The sequence below is a fragment of the Procambarus clarkii genome, chromosome 6, assembly GCF_040958095.1.
Source record: "Procambarus clarkii isolate CNS0578487 chromosome 6, FALCON_Pclarkii_2.0, whole genome shotgun sequence".
NCBI lineage: Eukaryota > Metazoa > Arthropoda > Malacostraca > Decapoda > Cambaridae > Procambarus > Procambarus clarkii.
In genome coordinates, this window is record NC_091155.1 from 7,034,039 (window position 1) to 7,054,942 (window position 20,904).

Genomic DNA, 20,904 nt, shown 5'->3' on the forward strand with positions numbered 1-20,904 from the left:
TTCCCATCAGAAAAATGGGAACATCAAATGATCTGATGTCCCCATCACAGAAAAATAAGAAAAACAGTTATTTAACTAGAAATAATCTTTGAAAAGGAGATTCAATATTTAAACTTAATAATGGGATTATATATGCAATAATTTAAAAATGGGATTAAATATGAAAATATGGAAAACAAACTTATTGAAAGAAGATAACGACTGGCTGGCTGATGACGTTATTCAACATTAGGAATAGCTGTACCCATGCGTCACCCAGCTAACTCAATTTAGGGATGATGGAAGGGTGCTGCTTAATCTCCTCAGGAAAAATAGGAGGAGACGGGAAGGAGCCATTTTAATCTCCCTTTAGAAAAAATATATGACGGAAGGGAGCAGTCAATAAGTGATTGAAAATATTATGAGACTACGAGGTGGAGTCACCCAGCTACAGAAAAGTATTAGGAGACTACATTCTCGAGGTTCATAGAATAAAAAAAGGAAACTATAGGGGTGCTGTAGAAAAAAATTAAAACAGCACCCCATAGTCACCTTTTGTACTAGTAGAGGGAAGAGAGAGGAACTCACCGCAGGCACTGAGAGCATGGCAGTGAGTGTGCTGGAGAAGACGGAGATGAAGATAATACAAGAAAGAAGCCACGATGCTGTTATCACTCTTCTACTGTCGCTCTTCGGCAGCCACGGGTTACCTGTAAACGTTAGGTAATGAGGCTGTTATTAGCCTACTGGTAGGAGCTACTTGGAAAAGTTTCAGCGGGGAAAGACAAAGCTGTTAATCAAACCTATATATAGTGCCATAAAATAGAAGGGTAGAAACAGTCTAAGCTATTCAATCCTTTTGGGATGTATTTTATATATCAATAAACTTACTTGAACTTGAAATTGAACACTAAACAATTATCACTAATTTTTTATGTGATTTGAAAACTGATATGAAAAGCGAGATCATAGACAGGATTTATTATTTTAAAAGTATGTAGATTTGTAAAAGCCGAAATCTTTAGCATTGTCCAGATGAAGTGTGTTGTGTTCCTTGCTGACTCTGCATTGAAACGTAGTTCCTTAATTGTCCACAATAAAGATAAATGTATATTCTCTTAGTATTAATAAGGTGGGAGAGTGATTTTCATGATAAAGTTTTATATATGAAGACATTCCCAGTAAAGTAAAACATGTGATCTTATGGAAACTACAGTTGAGAAATCTCGGACTAACGATTGTCTGTGAACACCAGGACAGGTGGTCCATCGGAACTGCCAGGTGGTGTGGGGCACTCCGTCTCAGCTATGTGAGTGGTGCCCCACGCGGCCGTTCGTAGTCATTCGTTAAGAGGTGTTAGGTTAGGTTAAGGGTATAGGTGTTTGTTATGAATCCATATATTTGATTCTAGCATTATCATGATAAATATGTATGTCCATTATTTCTTTCCTCAGTTATTTAAATAAAACATTGTATCCAGTTGTGTTCCAGTATATATATGTTTGATTTAAATGTAGCATGATGTAGTGTGCCTGTATTTAATATTTTGTTAATGCTATTGCATGTTCATTCCTGTGGGGGTAGACCGTGGCGTCTCATGGGGGGATGACCATATTTGAGATGTTCACATGGATGTTTACATGGCTGAAAAATTCAAACTGCCAGTTTCCAGGAGAATGTTAAAGGCTCAGCTTGTAAGAGTCATTGTCACACACTTGGTGGAGGAGGAGAAACTTGACGAGGAGTGTTTAGAGGAATTAGAAGAAGAGTCAAGTGACCAGGTGGCAATTCTAAAGTTAGAGATAGAATCTAAGCTAGAGATGGCTAAATAAGAAGCAGAGAAACAGAGGTTGGAAATGCAGAAATACTTGTGTTGCAAGTGTAGACTTGTCTTCCACAGTATAGACTTGGGTGGCATGTGTAGAATTGTGTTGCACAGTGTAGACATGTGTTGCACAGTGTTGCCTATTGGTGCAGTGTACATTGTGTTGCAAGTGCAGACTTGTGTTGCACAGTGTAAACTTTTGTTGCATGTGTAGACTTGTGTTGCAAGTGTAGACTTGTGTTCCACAGTGTAGACTTGTGTGGCAAGTGTAGAATTGTGTTGCACAGTGTAGACGTGAGTTGCAGTGTACATTTGTGTTGCAAGTACAGACTTGTGTTGCACATTGTAGACTTTTGTTACTTGTGTAGACTCGTTTTGCATGTGTAGACTTCTGTTGCAAAGTGTATCCTTGTGTTGCATAGTGTAGAATTGTGTCGTATGTGTAAACTTGTGTTGCAAAGTGTTTACTTGTGTTGCATAGTGTTGACTTCTGTTGCATGTGTAGAATTGTGTTGCATGTGAAGACTTGTGTTGCACAGTGTAGACTTGTGTTGCACAGTGTAGACTGTGTTGCACAGTGTAGACTTGTGTTGCACAGTGTAGACTTGTGTTGCACAGTGTAGACTTGTGTTGGAAGTGAAGAACTGTGTTACACAGTGTTGACTTGTGTTTCAACTGGAGACCTGTGTTGCTCACTGTAGACTTGTGTTGCAAGTGTTCACTTGTGTTGCAAGTGTTCACTTGTGTTGCAAAGTATATACTTGTGTTGCATAGTGTTGACTTCTGTTGCATGTGTAGACTTGTGTTACAAGCGTACACTTGTGTTGCATGTGTGGAATTGTGCTGCATGTGTACACTTGTGTTGCATGTATGGACTTACGGTGCATGTGTACACTTGTGTTGCACAGTGTAGACTTATGTTGCATGTGTACACTTGTGTTGCCCAGTGTAGTTTTGTATTGCACGTGTAGATTTTTGTTCCACATTGTTGACTTGTGTTGCATGTGTGTAGTCTTGTCTTGTATTTTTGTAGACTTTTGTTGGAAGTGTAGGCTTGTATTGCATGTGTAGACTTGTGTTAAAAAGTGTAAACTTGTGTTGCATAGTGTTGACTTCTGTTGCATGTGTTGACTTGTGTTGAATGTGAAGACTTGTGTTGCACAGTATATACTTGTGTTGCAAGTGTATGCTTGTGTTTCACAGTGTAGACTTGTGTGGCAAGTGTAGAATCGTATTGCACAGTGTAGACATGTGTTGCATAGGGTAGACTTGTGTTGCATGTTTGTAGATTGTGTTGCACAGTGTAGACTTGTGTTGCACATGTAAACTTGTGTAGTATGTGCAACTTGTGATGCACAGCGTAGATTTGTGTTGCATGTTTAGACTTGAGTTGCACAGTGTAGACATGTGATGCATGTGTAGACTTGTATTGGACGATGCTGAATTTTATTGCTTGTGTGGACTTTTGTTGCAAATGTTGACTTGTGTTGCACAATGTAGACTTGTGTTGCACAATGTAGACTTGTGTTGCACATGTTGACTTGTGTTGTATGTGAAGACTTGTGCTGCACAGTGTAGGCATGTGTTGCATGTGTAAATTTGTATTGCATATGGAGACTTGTGTTGCACAGTGTAGACTTGTGTTGCTTGTTTAGACTTCTGGTGGACGTGTAGACTTGTGTTGCACAATTTAGACTTTTGTTGCATAATGTATATTTGTGTTGCTCCGTGTAGACTTGTGTTGCACAGTGCAGACTTGTGATGCACAGTGCAGATTTGTGTTGCACAGTATAGACTTGTGTTGCACAGTGCAGACTTGTGATGCACAGTACAGATTTGTGTTCCATGTTTATACTTGTGTTGTACAGTGTACACTTGTGGTGTATAGTGTAGACTTGTATCGCAAAGTTTAGACTTGTTTTATATGTGTAGACTTGTGTTGAATGTGTAGACTTGTGTTTCACAGTGTAGACTTGTAGACTTGTGTTTCACAGTGTAGACTTGTGTTACACAGTGTAGAATTGTGTTGCACAGTGTAGATTTGTGTTGCAAAGTGTAGACTTGTGTTGCAGAGTGTATACTTGTGTTGCAAGTGTTGACTTGTGTTGAATGTGTAGACTTGTGTTGTATGTCGAGACTTGTGTTGCATGTGTAGACTTGTGTTACATGTCGAGACTTGTGTTGCATGTGTAGACTTGTGTTACATGTCGAGACCTGTGTTGCATGTGTAGACTTGTGTTGCATGTGTAGAATTGTGTTGTATGTCGAGACTTGTGTTGCATGTGTAGACTTGTGTTGCATGTGTAGAATTGTGTTGCATGTGTGAAATTGTGTTGTATGTGAAGACCTGTGTTGCACATTGCAGACTTGTGTTGCATGTGGAGACTTGTATTGCGTGTTATGGCTTGTGTTGCATGTGTAGACTTGTTTTGCATGTGTAGACTTGTGTTGCATGACTAGACTTCTGTTACATATTGTAGAATTGTATTGCAAATGTAGATTTGTGTTGCACATTGTAGAATTGTGTTGCATGTGTAGACTTGTGTTACATGTGTACACTTGTGTTGCAAATGTTGACTTGTGTTGCACGATGTAGACTTGTGTTACACGTGTTGAGTTGTGTTGGAAGTGTAGACTTGTATTGCATGTGTAGACTTGTGTTTCATGTATAGACTTGTGTTGCAAAGTGTATACTTGTGTTGCATATGTTGACTTCTGTTGCACAGTGTAGACATGTGTAAATTTGTGTTGCACAGTGTAGACTCTTCTTGCTTGTGTAGACTTGTGTTACACAATGTAGACTTTTGTTGCACAGTGCATATTTGTTTTGCTCAGTGCAGACTTGTGTTGCGCAGTGTATACTTGTGTTGGAAGTGTAGAATGTGTTGCACAGTGTAGACTTTTCTTACATGTGTAGACTGGTGTTGTATGTCTAGACATATGTTGCATGTGTAGACTTGTGTTGCATAGCGTATGTGTAGACTTGTATTGCATATGTAGATTTGTGTTTCAAGTGTGGACTTGTGTTGCATGTGCAGACTTGTGTTGCACAGCGTAGATTTGTGAGGCATGTGTAGACTTGTGTTGCACGGTGTTGACTTGTGCTGCACAGTGTAGACTTGTGTTGCGCAGTGTAGACATGTGTTGCATGTGTAAACTTGTGTAGTATATCTAGACTTTTGTTGAATAGTGTAGATTTGTGTTGCATGTTTAGTCTTGTGTTGCACAGTGTAGACTTGTGTTGCATAGTGTAGACTTGTGTTGCACATTGTAGACTTGTGCTGCACAGTGTAGACTTGCGTTGCATGTGTAAACTTGTGTTGCGTGTGTAGACTTGGATTACACGGTGCAGATTTGTATTGCATGTGTATTACTTCTGTTGCTCAGTGTAGATTTGCGATGCATGTGGAGACTTCAGTTGTACAGTGTAGACTTGTGTTACATGTCTAGACTTGTTGTGCACAGTGTAGACTTGTGTTGCATTGGTAGACTTGTGTTGCACAGTGTTTACTCGTGTTTCATGTGTCGAATTGTGTTGCACAGTGTAGACTTGGTATGCATGTGTTGACTTGTGTTGCATGTGTAGATTTGTGTTGCATGTGTGGACTTGTGTTTCATGTTTAGACTTGTCTTTCATTGTAGACTGTGTTGCACAGTGTATACTTGTGTTGCAAATGCACAGTGTATAATTGTGCTGAACAGTGTAGACTTGTGTTGCATGTATAGACTTGTGTTGCTTGTGTAGACTTGTGCTGGCTTGTGTTGGCTTGTGTTGCATGTGTAGATTTGTGTTGCACAGAGTGAACTTGTGTTGCATGTGTAGACTTGTGTTGCTTATTGTTAACTTGTTTGCACATGGTTTACTTGTGTTGTACAGTGTAGGCTTGTGGTGCATGTATAGATTTGTGTTGCACAGTGTGGACTTGTGTTGCATGTGTAGACTTTTGTTGCATAGTGTATGCTTGTGTTGCATGTGCAGATTTGTGTTGTACAATGTAGACTTGTGTTTTATGTGTAGACTTGTGTTACACATTGTAGGCTTGTGTTACACATTGTAGCTTGTGTTACATGTGAAGATTAGTTTTGCACTGTGTAGAGTTGTGATGCACAGTGTAGATTTGTGTTGCATGTTTAGATTTGTGTTGCATAGTGTAGACTTGTGGTGCATAGTGTAGACTTGTGTTGCACAGTAAAGACTTGTGTTCCACAGTGTAGACATGCGTTGCATGTATAAACTTACTTGTGTTGCATGTGTAGACTTGGGTCGTACAGTGTAGATTTGTGTTGTTTGTGTATATTTGTGTTGCACAGTGTAGACCCTTGTTGCATGTGTTAAATTGTGTTGCATGTTTATACTTGTGTTGCACAGTGTAGAATTGTGTTGCACAGTGTAGGTTTGTGTTCCACAATGTAAACTTGTGTTGCACAGTGTTGATTTGTGTTTTATGTGTCGACTTGTGTTGCACATTGTATACTTGTGTTTCACATACACAGTGTACAGTAGTGTTGAACATGCACAGTGTATAATTGTGTTGCACAGTGTAGACTTGTGTTGCTCATGCACAGTGTATAATTGTGTTGGGCAGTGTAAACTTGTGTTCCATGTAAAGACTTGTGTTGCATGTGTTGACTTGGGTTGCACATTGTTGACTTGTATTGTACAGTTTAGACTTCTGTTGCATGTGTATACTTGAGTTGCACAGAGAAGGCTTGAGTTGCGTGAGTAGGCATGTGTTGCATGTGCAGATTTGTGTTGCACAGTGTAGACTTGTGTTTCACATGGTTTACTTGTGTTGTTCAGTGTAGACTTGTGTTGCACAGTGTGGGCTTGATTTGCATGAGAAGACTTGTGTTGCACAGTGCAGACTTGTGTTGCAAGTGTAGACTTATGTTGCATGTACAGACTTTTGTTGCATGTGTAGACTTGTATTGAACAGTGTAGGCTTTTTTGCTTGTGTTGCCTGTGATGACTTGTGTTATATGAGTACACTTGTGTTGCAAAATGTATACTTGTGTTGCACAGTGTAGACTTGTGGTGAATGTGTAAACTTGTGTTGCACAATGTAGACTTGTGTTTCATATTTAGACTTGTGTTACATGTGTAGACTTGTGGTGCACAGTGTATACTTGAGTTGCGCATGCACAATGCATAATTGTGTTGCCCTTTGTAGATTTTTGTTGCACATGCACAGTATAATTGCGTTGACAGTGTAGACTTGTGTTGCACAGTGTAGACTTGTGTTGCAAAGTGTAGACTTGTGTTGTATGTGTAGACTTGTGTTGCACAGTGTAGACTTGTGTTACACAGTGTAGACTTGGGTTGCACAGTGTAGACTTGTGTTGCAAAGTGTAGACTATTGTGGCAAAGTGTAGACTTCACTTGTATGTGTAGACTTGTGTTCTATGTGTAAACTTGTGTTGCGTGTGTGTAGACTTGTACTCATCTAATTTTGCTTGCGGGGGTTGAGCTTTGGCTCTTTGGTCCCGCTTCTCAACTGTCAATCAACTGGTGTACAGATTCCTGAGCCTACTGGGCTCTCTCATATCTACATTTAAAACTGTGTATGGAGTCAGCCTCCACCACATCACTTCCTAGTGCATTCTATTTATTAACTACTCTGACACTGAAAAAATTCTTTCTAACGTCTCTGTGGCTCATCTGGGAACTAAGTTTCCACCTGTGTCCCTTAGTTTGTGTTCCACCCGTGCTGAAGAGTTTGTCTTTGTCCACCCTGTCAATTCCCCTGAGAATTTTGTAGGTGGTTATCATGTCTCCCCTTACTCTTCTGTTTTCCAGGGATGTGAGGTTCAGCTCCTTTAGCCTTTCCTCGTAGCTCATTCCTCTCAGTTCCGGGACGAGCCTGGTGGCATACCGCTGAATCTTCTCTAGCTTTGTCTTGTGTTTAACTAGATATGGGCTCCAGGCTGGAGCTGCATACTCCAGGATTGGTCTTACATAAGTGGTATACAGGGTTCTGAAAGATTCCTTACACAAGTTTCTAAAGGCAGTTCTTATGTTGGCCAGTCTAGCATATGCCGCTGATGATATTCTTTTTATGTGGGCCTCTGGGGATAGGTTCGGTGTGATATCAACCCCCAGATCTTTCTCTCTATTTGACTCTTGCAGGATTTCACATCCCAGATGATACCTTGTGTTCAGTCTCCTGCTCCCTTCGCCTAATTTTATCACCTTACACTTTCCTGAGTTGAACTTTAGCAGCCGTTTTCTAGACCATTCCTCCAGTTTATCCAGGTCATCCTGTAGTCTCTGTCTATCTTCATCCGTCTTGATTCTTCTCATAATTTTTGCATCATCAGCAAACATTGAGAGGAATGAGTCTATACCCTCTGGAAGATCGTTTACATATATTAGAAACAGGATGGGTACAAGTACTGAGCCCTGTGGGACTCCGCTGGTGACGTCTCGCCACTCTGATATCTCCCTCCTCACCGTTACTCGCTGTTTCCTGTTGCTTAAGTACTCTCTTATCCCCTGGAGCACCTTAATTGCCTTTTTACTCCTGCCTGTTGCTCCAACTTTTTTAACAGCCTTTTATGGGGTACTGTGTCAAAGGCTATCTGGCAGTCCAGGAAAATGCAGTCGGCCCACCCTTCTCTTTCCTGCCTAATTTTTGTTGCCTGGTCATAAAATTCTATTAAACCTGTGAGGCACGATTTACCATCCCTGAACCCATGTTGGTGGAGCGTTACACAGTTATTTCCCTCCAGATGCTCTACGAGCCTTTTCCTCACGATCTTCTCCATCACCTTGCATGGTATACAAGTTAAGGAAACTGGCCTGTTTCAGTGCCTCTTGCCTGTCACCCTTCTTGTATATTGGGACCACGTTTGCTGTCTTCCAACTTTCTGGTAAGTCTCCTGTTTCCAGTGACCTGTTATACACCATAGAGAGTGGCACACTTAGTGCTTCTGCACCTTCCTTTAGTATCCATGTTGAGATTCTGTCAGGCCCAACAGCCTTTGTCACATCCAGCTCCAGCAGACACCTTTTGACCTCATCACTGGTGAGGTCAAATTCCTCCAAGGTTGCTTGGTTTGCCGCCTCCTCATTCAGTGCAGGGGCTTCTCCTTGTTCTATTGTGAAGACCTCCTGGAATCTCTTGTTGAGTTCTTCACACGCCTCCTAGTCATTCTCTGTGTATCGGTTTTCCCCTTTTCGCCGCTTCATCACTTGTTCCTTCACTGCTGTTTTCCTCCTGATGTAGCTGTGGAGCAGCTTTGGTTGGGTCTTGGTTTTACTCGTGATGTCATTTTCAAACTGTCTCTCTGCTTCCCTCCTCACTCTGAGGTACTCATTTCTGGCCCTCTGGTATCTCTCCCTGCTCTCTGGTGTTCTGTTATTTCTGTAGTTTCTCCATGTTCTTTTACTCAGTTGCTTCGCTACCTTGCATTCCTGGTTGAACCATGGGTTTTTCTGTTGTTTTTCGTTTTTCTCCTTTTGGACGGGGATAAACCTGTCTGCAGCTTCCTGGCACTTGTGGGTGACAAAATCCATCATGACCTGCACATTCTTGTCTCTAAGTTCTGTTTCCCATGGTATTCCCCTGAGGAAGTTCCTCATCTCGTCATATTTTCCTCTTCGGTAATTGAGTCTTTTTCCCTCAACTCCCATCCTTGGATAGGTTATCCCTACCTCCACCAAGTACTCAAAGGTCAGTACACAGTGGTCACTCATTCCTATGGAGGCTTCAACTTTGACTTCCCTTATTTCTGACTCATTCAGGGTGAATATCAAGTCGAGTCTAGCTGGTTCATCATTGCCTCTCACTCTTGTGGGTTCCTTGACATGCTGGCTCAGAAAATTCCTTGTTGCCACTTCCAAGAGTTTAGCTCTCCACGTATCTGCACCACCATATGGGTCCCCATTCTCCAAGTCTATCTTTCTATGGTTGAAATCGCCCATGATTAAGAGTCTTGAGCCATTCCTGCAGGCAACTGAAGCTGCTCTCTCTATTATATTAATGGTTGCCATGTTGTCCCTATCAAAATCCTGTCTAGGTCTTCTGTCATTTAGGGTAGTTCAATTGCTTTATTGGTAATCCCATCAATGTTTGAGTACATTACCTTGAAGCTCACTTTCTTATATCCAATTTCACCCTCACTCCCCACAAGTGTAGGAAGTTGTTCCATGGTCATTGCTACTTGGGTAGGCTCATCCTCCTGTGAGGTAGTTTCCAGGGGTTCAAGGGGGGGGGGTGGAGTGGGGGATGGAGGGCTTAGGTCTTCCTCAGGCCTGCTTGGGGCAGGAAGAAGTCCTGGGGGTGAGGTGGCAGGGATTGCTTGGGGAGAGGGCACGCCCTCCTGCGGTGTAGTTGACAGGGGTTTGGGGGGGAGGGTGGAGTGGGGATAGAGGGCTTTGGTCTTGCTCAGGCCTGCTTGGGGCAGGAAGAAGACCAGGGGCTGGGAAAGCAGGGGATACTTGGGGTAAGGGTAGGGGGAGGATTTGGGTTTCATGATGGGCATTGTGCAGGGGCAAGGAAAAGTTTGTGCCGGGGGATAAGGGGGAGGGCCCTATTGGGTGGTGGGCTGGGGGTGTTGCATTCCCTTCCCTGGGGTTCCTGGGTTGCTGGATTGGGGTTCCCCACACCCCTCTGGGATTGCTGGGTTGGAGGCTGAGGTTCCCTGGCTCCCTTCCCTCTCCTTGAGCCTTTTCCTTGCATCTGCTGCCTAGCATCTGCTTCCTCTGCATCTGCATCTGCATCCCTGCATCTGCTATCTCGTCTCTGGTCATATCCCTATGAACATATACCTCTTTGTAGTTCCTTGCATACCTCAGTTTGCTCTTCTTTACTAGGATGTCCTCTTTGATGTCCTCGCTCTTGAATACTACCTTGATCAATCTCTTTTTGTCTCTGTTGTACTGGCCAATCCGGAAAAACTGTTCTATGTCTCGTTCAGCCCCTTCCATTCCTATTTCCTTTAATATCCCTGCCACTGCAGCTTTGTCTTTAGTCCTCGATTCCTCCCTTGTGGAGCCCTCTTGTTCCTTCACACCTACCACTACTACAGCTCTTTTCCTTTCCATTAGCTGGCTTGTGCATCTAGCTGCCTCCTGTGAGGTTACTGCTTTCATTACAACTTCCTTGACTGTCGATATTGCTCCTGGGCTCTTCAGCATTTCAGCAAAGGTTGGGCCAATTGTAGGGGTCCCTGCCATTGCTACATCTCCTGATACCTAGGGGTTGGTCCCCTGGGCCAGAGTCTGAGGAGGGCCTGATTTTAGGCTTTTTATCTCCTCTTGTGCTGCACTTAGTTCTATCTGTAGCTTACATATAGTTTCCCTCAGGTCCTTCAATTCCACACTGACTTCCTTCCATGCCTTAGCAATCATCTCCATGTGTGACTCGTCCTGTCCCTCTCCTCCAGCTTCATTCTGTTGTCTTACCATCCTGCGGGACCTGTGTGTGTACTCACCTAATTGTACTCACCTAATTGTGCTTGCAGGGGTTGAGCTTTGGCTCTTCGGTCCCGCCTCTCAACCGTCAATCAACAGGTGTACAGGTTCCTGAGCCTATTGAGCTCTATCATATCTACACTTGAAACTGTGTATGGAGTCAGCCTCCACCACATTACTTCCTAATGCATTCCATTTGTCAACCACTCTGACACTAAAAAAGTTCTTTCTAATATCTCTGTGGCTCATTTGGGCACTCAGTTTCCACCTGTGTCCCCTAGTGCGTGTGCCCCTTGTGTTAAATAGCCTGTCTTTATCAACCCTGTCGATTCCCTTGAGAATCTTGAATGTGGTGATCATGTCCCCCCTAACTCTTCTGTCTTACAACGAAGTGAGGTTTAATTCCCGTAGTCTCTCCTCGTAGCTCATATCTCTCAGCTCGGGTACTAGTCTGGTGACAAACCTTTGAACCTTTTCCAGTTTAGCTTTATGCTTGACTAGATATGGACTCCATGCTGGAGCCGCATACTCCAGGATTGGTCTGACATATGTGGTATATAATGTTCTGAAAGATTCCTTACACAAGTTTGTAAAGGCCGTTCTTATGTTAGCCAACCTGGCATATGCTGCTGATGTTATCCTCTTGATATGAGCTTCAGCGGACAGGTCTGGCGTGATATCAACCCCCAGGTCTTTCTCTCTCTCTGACTCTTGAAGTATTTCATCTCCCAAGTGATACCTTGTATCTGGTCTCCTGCTTCCTACTCCTATCTTCATTACATTACATTTGCTTGGGTTAAACTCTAACAGCCATTTGTTCGACCATTCCTGCAGCTTGTCCAGGTCTTCTTAAAGCCTCAAACTGTCCTCCTCTGTCTTAATCCTTCTCATAATTTTGGCGTCGTCAGCAAACATTGAGAGGAATGAGTCTATACCCTCTGGGAGATCATTTACGTATATCAGAAACAGGATAGGTCCAAGCACCGAGCCCTGTGGGACTCCACTGGTGACTTCACGCCATTCTGAGGTCTCACCCCTCACTATAACTCTCTGCTTCCTATTGCTTAGGTACTCCCTTATCCACTGGAGCGCCATACCAGTTACTCCTGCCTTTTTCTCCAGCTTATGCATCAACCTTTTATGGGGTACTGTGTCAAAGGCTTTCCGACAATCCAAAAAAATGCAGTCCACCCATCCTTCTCTTTCTTGCTTAATCTTTGTCACCTGATCATAGAATTCTATCAAGTCTGTAAGGCAAGATTTACCCTCCCTGAACCCATGTTGATGGGTTGTCACGAAGTCTCTTCTCTCCAGATGTGTTACTAGGTTTTTCTCACAATATTCTCCGTCACCTTGCATGGTATACAAGTTAAGGACACTGGCCTGTAGTTCAGTGCCTCTTGTCTGTCACCCATTTTTAAATATTGGTACTACATTAGCAGTCTTCCATATTTCTGGTAGGTCTCCCATTTCCAGTGACCTACTATACACTATGGAGAGTGGCAAGCAAAGTGCTCCTGCACACTCTTTCAATACCCATGGTGAGATTCCATCCGGCCCAACAGCTTTTCTCACATCCAGCTCCAATAGGTGCTTCTTGACCTCATCTCTTGTAATTTCGAACCTTTCCAAGGTCACCTGGTTTGCTGCCACCTCTCCTAGCGCCGTGACTTCGCCCTGCTCCCTGTAAAGACCTCCTGGAACCTTTTGTTGAGTTCTTCACACACCTCTTTGTCATTCTTTGTGTACCTATCCTCGCCCACCCTAAGTTTCATCACCTGTTCCTTCACTGTTGTCTTCCTCCTGACGTGACTGTGTAGTAGCTTTGGTTCGGTCTTGGCTTTATTAGCTATATCATTTTCATACCTTTTCTCAGCTGCTCTTCTCACACTAACATACTCGTTCCTGATTCTCTGGTATCTCTCTCTACTTTCTGGTGTTCTGTTATTACGGAAGTTCCTCCATGCCCTTTTGTTCAGCTCCTTTGCTTTCATACATTCCCTATTAAACCACGGATTCTTCCTTTGCTTCTCTGTTTTTTCCTGTCGGGCTGGGACAAACCTGCTTACAGCCTCCTGACACTTTTGGGTGACATAGTCCATCATGTCTTGTACGGACTTGGTTCTGAGTTCTGTGTCCCAATATATATCCCATAGGAATTTATTCATCTCCTCATAGTTTCCCTTTTGGTACGCCAGCCCTTCGTTTCCCAGTTCTTTTTTGGGGGTGATAATTGCTAACTCAACCAGGTACTCAAAGCTCAATACACTATGATCACTCATTCCCAAGGGGGCTTCCAACTTAACTTCCCTTATATCCGACTCATTTAGGGTAAATATCAGATCAAGCAAGGCTGGTTCATCCCCCTCCTCTCATTCTTGTCGGTCCCTTGACGTGTTGACTTCTTCTTGCCACATCCAGCCGCTTAGCTCTCCATGTGTCAGGTCCTCCATGTGGGTCTCTGTTCCCCCAATCTATCTTCCCATGGTTGAAGTCTCCCATGATTAGCAGCCTGGATCCGTTCCTGCTAGCCACAGAAGCTGCTCTCTCTGTTATATTGATGGTGGCCAAGTTGTTTCTATCATATTCCTGTCTGGGTCTTCTGACATTCGGTGGGGGGTTATATATGACTACTACTATAATTTTCTGTCCTCCAGTTGCTATGGTGCCTGATATGTAGTCACTGAAACCTTCACAGTTCTGAGTTACCATCTCCTCGAAACTCCAACCTTCTCTTAGTAGCAAAGCTACACCACCACCTCCTCTCCCTTCTCTCTCTTTCCTCACTACATAGTAGCCCTGTGTGTGTGTGTGTGTGTGTGTGTGTGTGTGTGTGTGTACTCACCTATATGTGCTTGCAGGATCGAGCATTGACTCTTGGATCCCGCCTTTCTAGCTATCGGTTGTTTACAGCAATGACTCCTGTCCCATTTCCCTATCATACCTAGTTTTAAAAGTATGAATAGTATTTGCTTCCACAACCTGTTCCCCAAGTGCATTCCATTTTTCTACTACTCTCACGCTAAAAGAAAACTTCCTAACATCTCTGTGACTCATCTGAGTTTCCAGTTTCCACCCATGTCCCCTCGTTCTGTTATTATTACGTGTGAACATTTCATATATTTCCACTTTGTCAATTCCCCTGAGTATTTTATATGTCCCTATCATATCTCCTCTCTCCCTTCTTTTCTCTAGTGTCGTAAGGTTCAGTTCCTTCAGCCGCTCTTCATATCCCATCCCTCGTAGCTCTGGGACAAGCCTCGTCGCAAACCTCTGAACCTTCTCCAGTTTCTTTATGTGTTTCTTCAGGTGGGGGCTCCATGATGGCGCGGCATACTCTAAGACGGGTCCCACGTAGGCAGTGTAAAGCGCCCTAAAAGCTTCCTCATTTAGGTTTCTGAATGAAGTTCTAATTTTCGCCAGTGTAGAGTACGCTGCTGTCGTTATCCTATTTATATGTGCCTCAGGAGTTAGATTAGGTGTCACATCCACTCCCAGGTCTCTTTCTCGAATCGTTACAGGTAGGCTGTTCCCCTTCATTGTGTACTGTCCCTTTGGTCTCCTGTCACCTGATCCCATTTCCATAACTTTACATTTACTGGTGTTAAACTCCAGTAGCCATTTCCCTGACCATCTCTGCAGCCTGTTTAAGTCCTCTTGGAGGATCCTACAATCCTCGTCTGTCACAACTCTTCTCATTAATTTTGCGTCATCTGCAAACATTGACATGTATGATTCCACTCCTGTAAACATATCATTTACGTAAATTAGAAAGAGGATTGGTCCCAGCACCGATCCTTGAGGTACTCCACTTGTTACTGTTCGCCAGTCCGACTTTTCGCCCCTTACCATTACCCTCTGGCTCCTTCCTGTTAGGTAGTTCTTCACCCATACTAGGGCCTTTCCGCTTACTCCTGCCTGCCTCTCAAGTTTGTATAGCAGTCTCATGTGCAGTACCGTATCAAAGGCCTTTTGGCAGTCAAGAAATATGCAGTCTGCCCAGCCTTCTCTGTCCTGCCTTATCCTTGTTACTTTATCATAGAATTCTAAAAGGTTTGTTAGGCATGATTTCCCTGTCCAGAACCCATGTTGGTGCTTGTTTACAAACCCAATGCTCTCCAGGTGCTCAACAAGTCTTAGCCTAATTATTCTTTCAAGTATTTTGCAGGGGATGCTTGTCAGTGATACGGGTCTGTAGTTAAGTGCCTCCTCCCTATCACCCTTTTTGAAAATCGGTACGACATTTGCCTCCTTCCAGCAACTGGGCAATTCTCCCGACATAAGTGACTCATTAAAGATCATTGCCAGAGGCACGCTGAGAGCCTGCGCTGCCTCTTTGAGTATCCACGGTGATACTTTGTCTGGTCCAACAGCTTTATTTGCATCCAGTGTTGTCAACTGTTTCATTACATCCTCTGCTGTCACCTCTATATCCGATAGTCTTTCATCTTGGGTAATCTCTTCTAACAATGGGAGCTGCTCAGGCTCGGTTGTGAACACTCCATGGAATTTTGCATTCAGTACCTCGCAGATTTCCTTGTCGCTTTCTGTATATGCCCCTTCTGTTTTCCTCAGTCTTGTCACTTGGTCATTTACCGACATCTTCCTTCTTATATGGCTATGTAGTAATTTTGGTTGCTTTTTCGCTTTGACTGCAATATCGTTCTCATAATTCCTTTCCGACACTCGTCTTATGTTAATGTAATCATTCCTAGCTCTGTTACATCTAATCCTGTTGTCCTCTGTCCTTTGTCTTCTGTACTTCCTCCACTCCCTCCTGCTTCTCACCTTTGCTTCCTGACACTGTCTATTAAACCATGGGTTATTATATTCCCTCCTGCTTTTTTCCTTTATTGTTGGAATAAATCTATCTTCAGCCTCCTTGCATTTCAATATGACTTGGTTCATCATACCTTGCACTGTTTTTCCTCTAAGTTCTTCCTCCCACTGCACTTCTCCCAGGTAGTCCCTTATCCTTCTGTAGTCCCCTTTTCTGTAATCAAGTCTCCTTTCCCGGACCTCTTGTCCTTTGGTCACAATTTTAAGCTCCATCATGTAGTCAAAGACTAGGACACAATGGTCACTAGCTCCTAGTGGTATTTCATGTTCCAACTGCTCGATGTCTTCTACATTCTGAGTGATAATGAGATCTAATAGGCTGGGCGTATCCCCTCCTCTTTCCCTAGTATCTTCTTTCACATGCTGTGTTAGGAAATTCCTGTCAATAACGTCTACCAGCTTCGCTCCCCAGGTCTCCTCCCCGCCATGGGGATTCCTCGTTTCCCAATTTATCTCTCCGTGATTTAGGTCCCCCATGACCAGCAGCTTCGCTCTCATTCTATGCGCTAAAGTTGCTGCCCTCTGCAGTTCATCCATACATGTCTTGTTGCTGTCCTCGTACTCCTGCCTGGGCCTTCTACTGTTTGGTGGGGGATTGTAGAGTATCAAGATTACAATCTTCTTCCCATCCACTGTCAGAGTTCCATGTATGAAGCTTGTGCTTTCATTGGTACCCGGATTTTCCAGCTCATCAAACTTCCATTTCCGCTTTATTAGTAGTGCCACTCCTCCTCCCTGTCTCTGTGTCCTTTCTTTTCTTATCACCTGGTACCCCTCTGGAAAGATTGCATCCGAGATCATGCCATTTATTTTAGTTTCCACTATTGCCACTATGTCTGGGTCTGCCTCACTAACTCTTTCTTTTATCTCTTCTGCTTTATTGGCTACCCCATCAGCATTGGTGTACCAAACCTTGAGACTCTTCTTGGAAACTCGGGTGTCAGAGTTCCCCCTTTCACCAGGGGTCTGGGGGGAACTGGGGGGTGTCTGGGGGGCAAGTGGGGGCTGTGGGGGTGAGTGGGGGGGTGCTAGGGGGGTGCCTGGGAGTGCCTGGTAGGCGAATGGGGTCTGGGCATCTAGGGGGGTAGGAAGGGCATAATGGGTCTGAAAGTTAGGGGTCTGAATAGCATAGGGGGGTTGAGAAATAGAGTGAGACTGAGAGTCAGATAGAGGTTGAGAGGTTGGGGGGAAGAGGGATACTGAGGGCGGAGAGCTGAGATGAGAATGGAGCATGGGTGCTGGGAGTGGAAGAGAGGGTATATTAGTTAGGGGGGAATCGGGGGTAGGTGGGGGTTTTGGGGTAGAAGAGGGGAAGAGGGAGATGGGGGAAGGTGTTAGGGGGTCACAAGGTGAGGGGGTTAAATGTGGGCTGGAGGTGCATAGGAGGGGTGAGGGTTGGGTGGGGTTTGGGGGTGAGTGGAAGAGGGGTGCAGTGGAAGCTGGGATGGAGTAGATGGAATTGAAGTCAATGGGGTAGAAGGGGCAGGGGAGTGGGAAGGGGTATTTGGGGAGGGGGGATGGGAAGGTGGGTTTGGGGAGGGCATGGCTTGACCCACTGGGGTCGCTGACAAGTGTGATGTAGCAGGGGCAGGGGAATCGTTGTGGAGGTGCAAATGTGGAAGGGACAGGGGGGTTGTGGGAGGCTGAGGCAGGGGGGATGTATAGGAGGGCTGAGTTGGGGAGGATGCGACCTGGGAGGTGACCTGGGAGGTGCCCTGGGAGGTGACCTGGGATGTGACCTGGGAGGTGAGACTACCTGATAGACTATTTCGGTGTCGTTGTTGCCATCTATTTTTGTGGGCTGTTTGCTCATCTTTCGCCATAAACCTCTCTATAAACACATTGTAATGGGTTTCACTTCCTCTGAGTAAATGCTTGCTCCTCATTATGTACACCACTGCCTCCTCATTGGAGAATTGCACCAGAACAGGTCTATTCTTGGTACAATTGTAAGGTCCAACCCGTCGATTGATATCCACCTCGCGTTCTGCCATCTCTGCTCCAATACACCTCAATATCTCGTGCAATTCGTATTTTTCTGTTTCTATTCTCCCTTGTCTTGTTGGTGCCCTAGATTCGAATAATCCATGTATTATAATAGACCGTCTCCTCAGTAATTCATTGTCATGCTGGTAGTCTGTCCCCTGGGGATTCCCCATCCCAACCGCAGTCACTAACCCATCCCCCATTACTCCTCTATCCTTAGCCATGCTGCTAATCCTTCCTAATTCGTTTGTGATACGAGCACATTCCCTCTCCCAGTCCTCTCTTCCCTTCCTAATCTCTTCCTGAACATAGAGCATAAATTCTTGTTTCTGCCTCTCTACCGCATCCTGTATTTGCTGAAATACCTCACTTTTAATCCTAATAATGTGTGTGTGTGTGTGTGTGTGTCTGTGTTTACTAGTTGTGTTTACTAGTTGTGTTTTTACGGGGGTTGAGCTTTGCTCTTTCGGCCCGCCTCTCAACTGTCAATCAACTGTTTACTAACTACTTTTTTTTTTTTTTTCACACCCCACACACCCCAGGAAGCAGCCCGTGACAGCTGACTAACTCCCAGGTACCTATTTACTGCTAGGGTAACAGGGGCACTTAGGGTGAAAGAAACTTTGCCCATTTGTTTCTGCCTCGTGCGGGAATCGAACCCGCGCCACAGAATTACGAGTCCTGCGCGCTATCCACCAGGCTACGAGGCCCCCATTCCACCAGGCTACAATGCTCCCATCTGTGTGTGGCCCTGTGTGTGTGTATCTGTGTGTGCGTGTGCATGTGTGTTTATTGTGGGGGGTGGCAAGGTGGGGGGAGGGGTTAACTGGTGGAGGTATGAAGGGAGAGGGGGAGAGGGAGTGAAAGGGAGAGGGGGAGTGAAGGGGAGTGAAAGGGAGTGAGAGAAAGCGAGGGAGAGAGGGAGAGAGAGAGCGAGGGAGAGAGGGAAATAGGCAGAGCAGGGGAGAGAGAGAAAGAGAGAGCGAGGGAGAGAGGGAAATAGGCAGAGCAGGGGAGAGAGGAAAAAGGGCAAACAGGTGGGTGAGGGATGGAAGGTCAGTCCCGAGGGTGAGGGGTGAGGATGGCGGTAGGCTGGTTTGTGCGTGCGTGTGTGTGTGTGTGTGTGTGTGTTTACATTGGCGTGTTATGGTGAGGAGGAGGGTGTGGGGCTAGTCCGTGGCGATGTAATGTAACACACAGGTGTGAGAAAACTAGTACCAAGCTGAGGTTCTTGAGCTACTTTTTCGTATTTTAATTAACTTATGTTCAAAGCTAATTATTATATAAAAAAAACACTGTACACTTTGTATGACTGACTTTGAGAGGCACTCACCTCCAAGTAAGCATCCCACAGCACAATTAGGTGATATATGAAGCGATGTCCGCCTTAATTGTTGACGTCCCCGCCAGAGCTCCTCCCACGTGGGGATCAAAGTTCTTCCCTTCTCAGGCCTCTGGTGCCACCGTCTTGCCACTAACTCGTTCTCTTTCATTTTTTTTTCTTATCCAACGTTATAATAATTCACTATGTTGCATTATCACTGCATTGCTGTACCCATCATATGACCAAAAACTATGTTTTGGGCTCACTGGTACGTAAATATCCTGAGAATATTGAAGTAATTCCTCCCTGGCCATCCCCACACGTGTGTCACACACGTGTTGCACAGTGTAGAGTTCTGTTGCATGTGTAGACTTATGTTGCGCAGTGTAGGCTTGTGTTGCATGTGAAGATTTGTGTTGCATGTGCTGACTTGTTTTGCATGTGTACTCTTGTTTTGCAGTGCAGACTTGTGTTGCATGTGTAGACTTCTGTTACACATTGTAGACTTGTGTTGCATGTGTTGACTTGTGTAGACTTTTGTTGCACTTTGTAGACTTGTGTTGCATTTGTAGACTTATGTTGCATGCTTACACTTGTATTGCACGTGTGGACTTACATTGCATATGTCCACTTGTGTTGCACAGTGTACACTTCTGTTGCATTAGTAGACTTGTGTTGCCCATTATAGGCTTGTGTTGCATGTGTAGATTTGTATTGCACATTGTAGACTTGTGTTGCATGTGTGTAGTCTTGTGTTGCATGTGTGTAGACTTAGGTTGCATAGGTGTAGACTTGCATTGCATGTGAATACTTGTATTACATGTGTAGACTTGTGTTGCACACTGTTGACGTGTGTTGCAAGTGTAGACTTGTGATGCATGTGTAAACTTGTATTGCATGTGTGGAATTGTGTTGCAAATGTTGACTTGTGTTGCACAACGTAGACTTGTGTTGTAAGTGTAGACTTAGGTTGCAAAGTGTATACTTGTCTTGCATAGTGTGGACTCTTGTTGCACAGTGTATATATGTATAGCTCTGTGTAGACTTGTGTTGCACAGCATATACTTGTGTTGCATGTGTAAACTTGTGTTGAATGTGTGTACTTCTGTTGCACAGTGTAGACTTGTGATGCAAGCGTAGACTTGTCTTGCATGTATAGACTTGTGTTGTATGTGTTGACTTATGTTGCACAGAGTAGAATTGCGTTGCATGTGACGACTTGTGTTGCACATTGTAGACTTGTGTTGCATGTGGAGTCTTGTGTTGCATGTGTATGCTTGTATTGCCCGTGTGGACTTACATTGCATGTGTACACTTGTGTTTCACATTGTAGACTTGTGTTGCATGTGTAGACTTGTGTTGAATATGTAGACTTGTGTTGTATGTTTTGACTTAAGATGGACAGTGTAGAATTGTGTTGCACATTGTTTACTTGTGTTGAACAGTGTAGACTTCTGTTACATATGTACACTTGAGTTGCACAGTGTTGGCATGTGTTGCATGTGTAGATTTGTGTTGCACAGTGCAGACTTTTTT

General features: G+C 44.2%; 1 protein-coding gene across 1 annotated transcript in view; it reads right to left on the minus strand.

Moving 5' to 3' along the window:
• Window positions 1–20,904, minus strand: part of LOC123753482 (probable glutamate receptor) — a 119,257-nt gene that overhangs the window by 73,869 nt on the left and 24,484 nt on the right. The window contains exon 5 of the mRNA XM_045735471.2: window positions 568–689. Coding sequence (XP_045591427.1) covers window positions 568–689 — 122 coding nt within the window. The remainder of the gene's footprint in view (window positions 1–567; window positions 690–20,904) is intronic.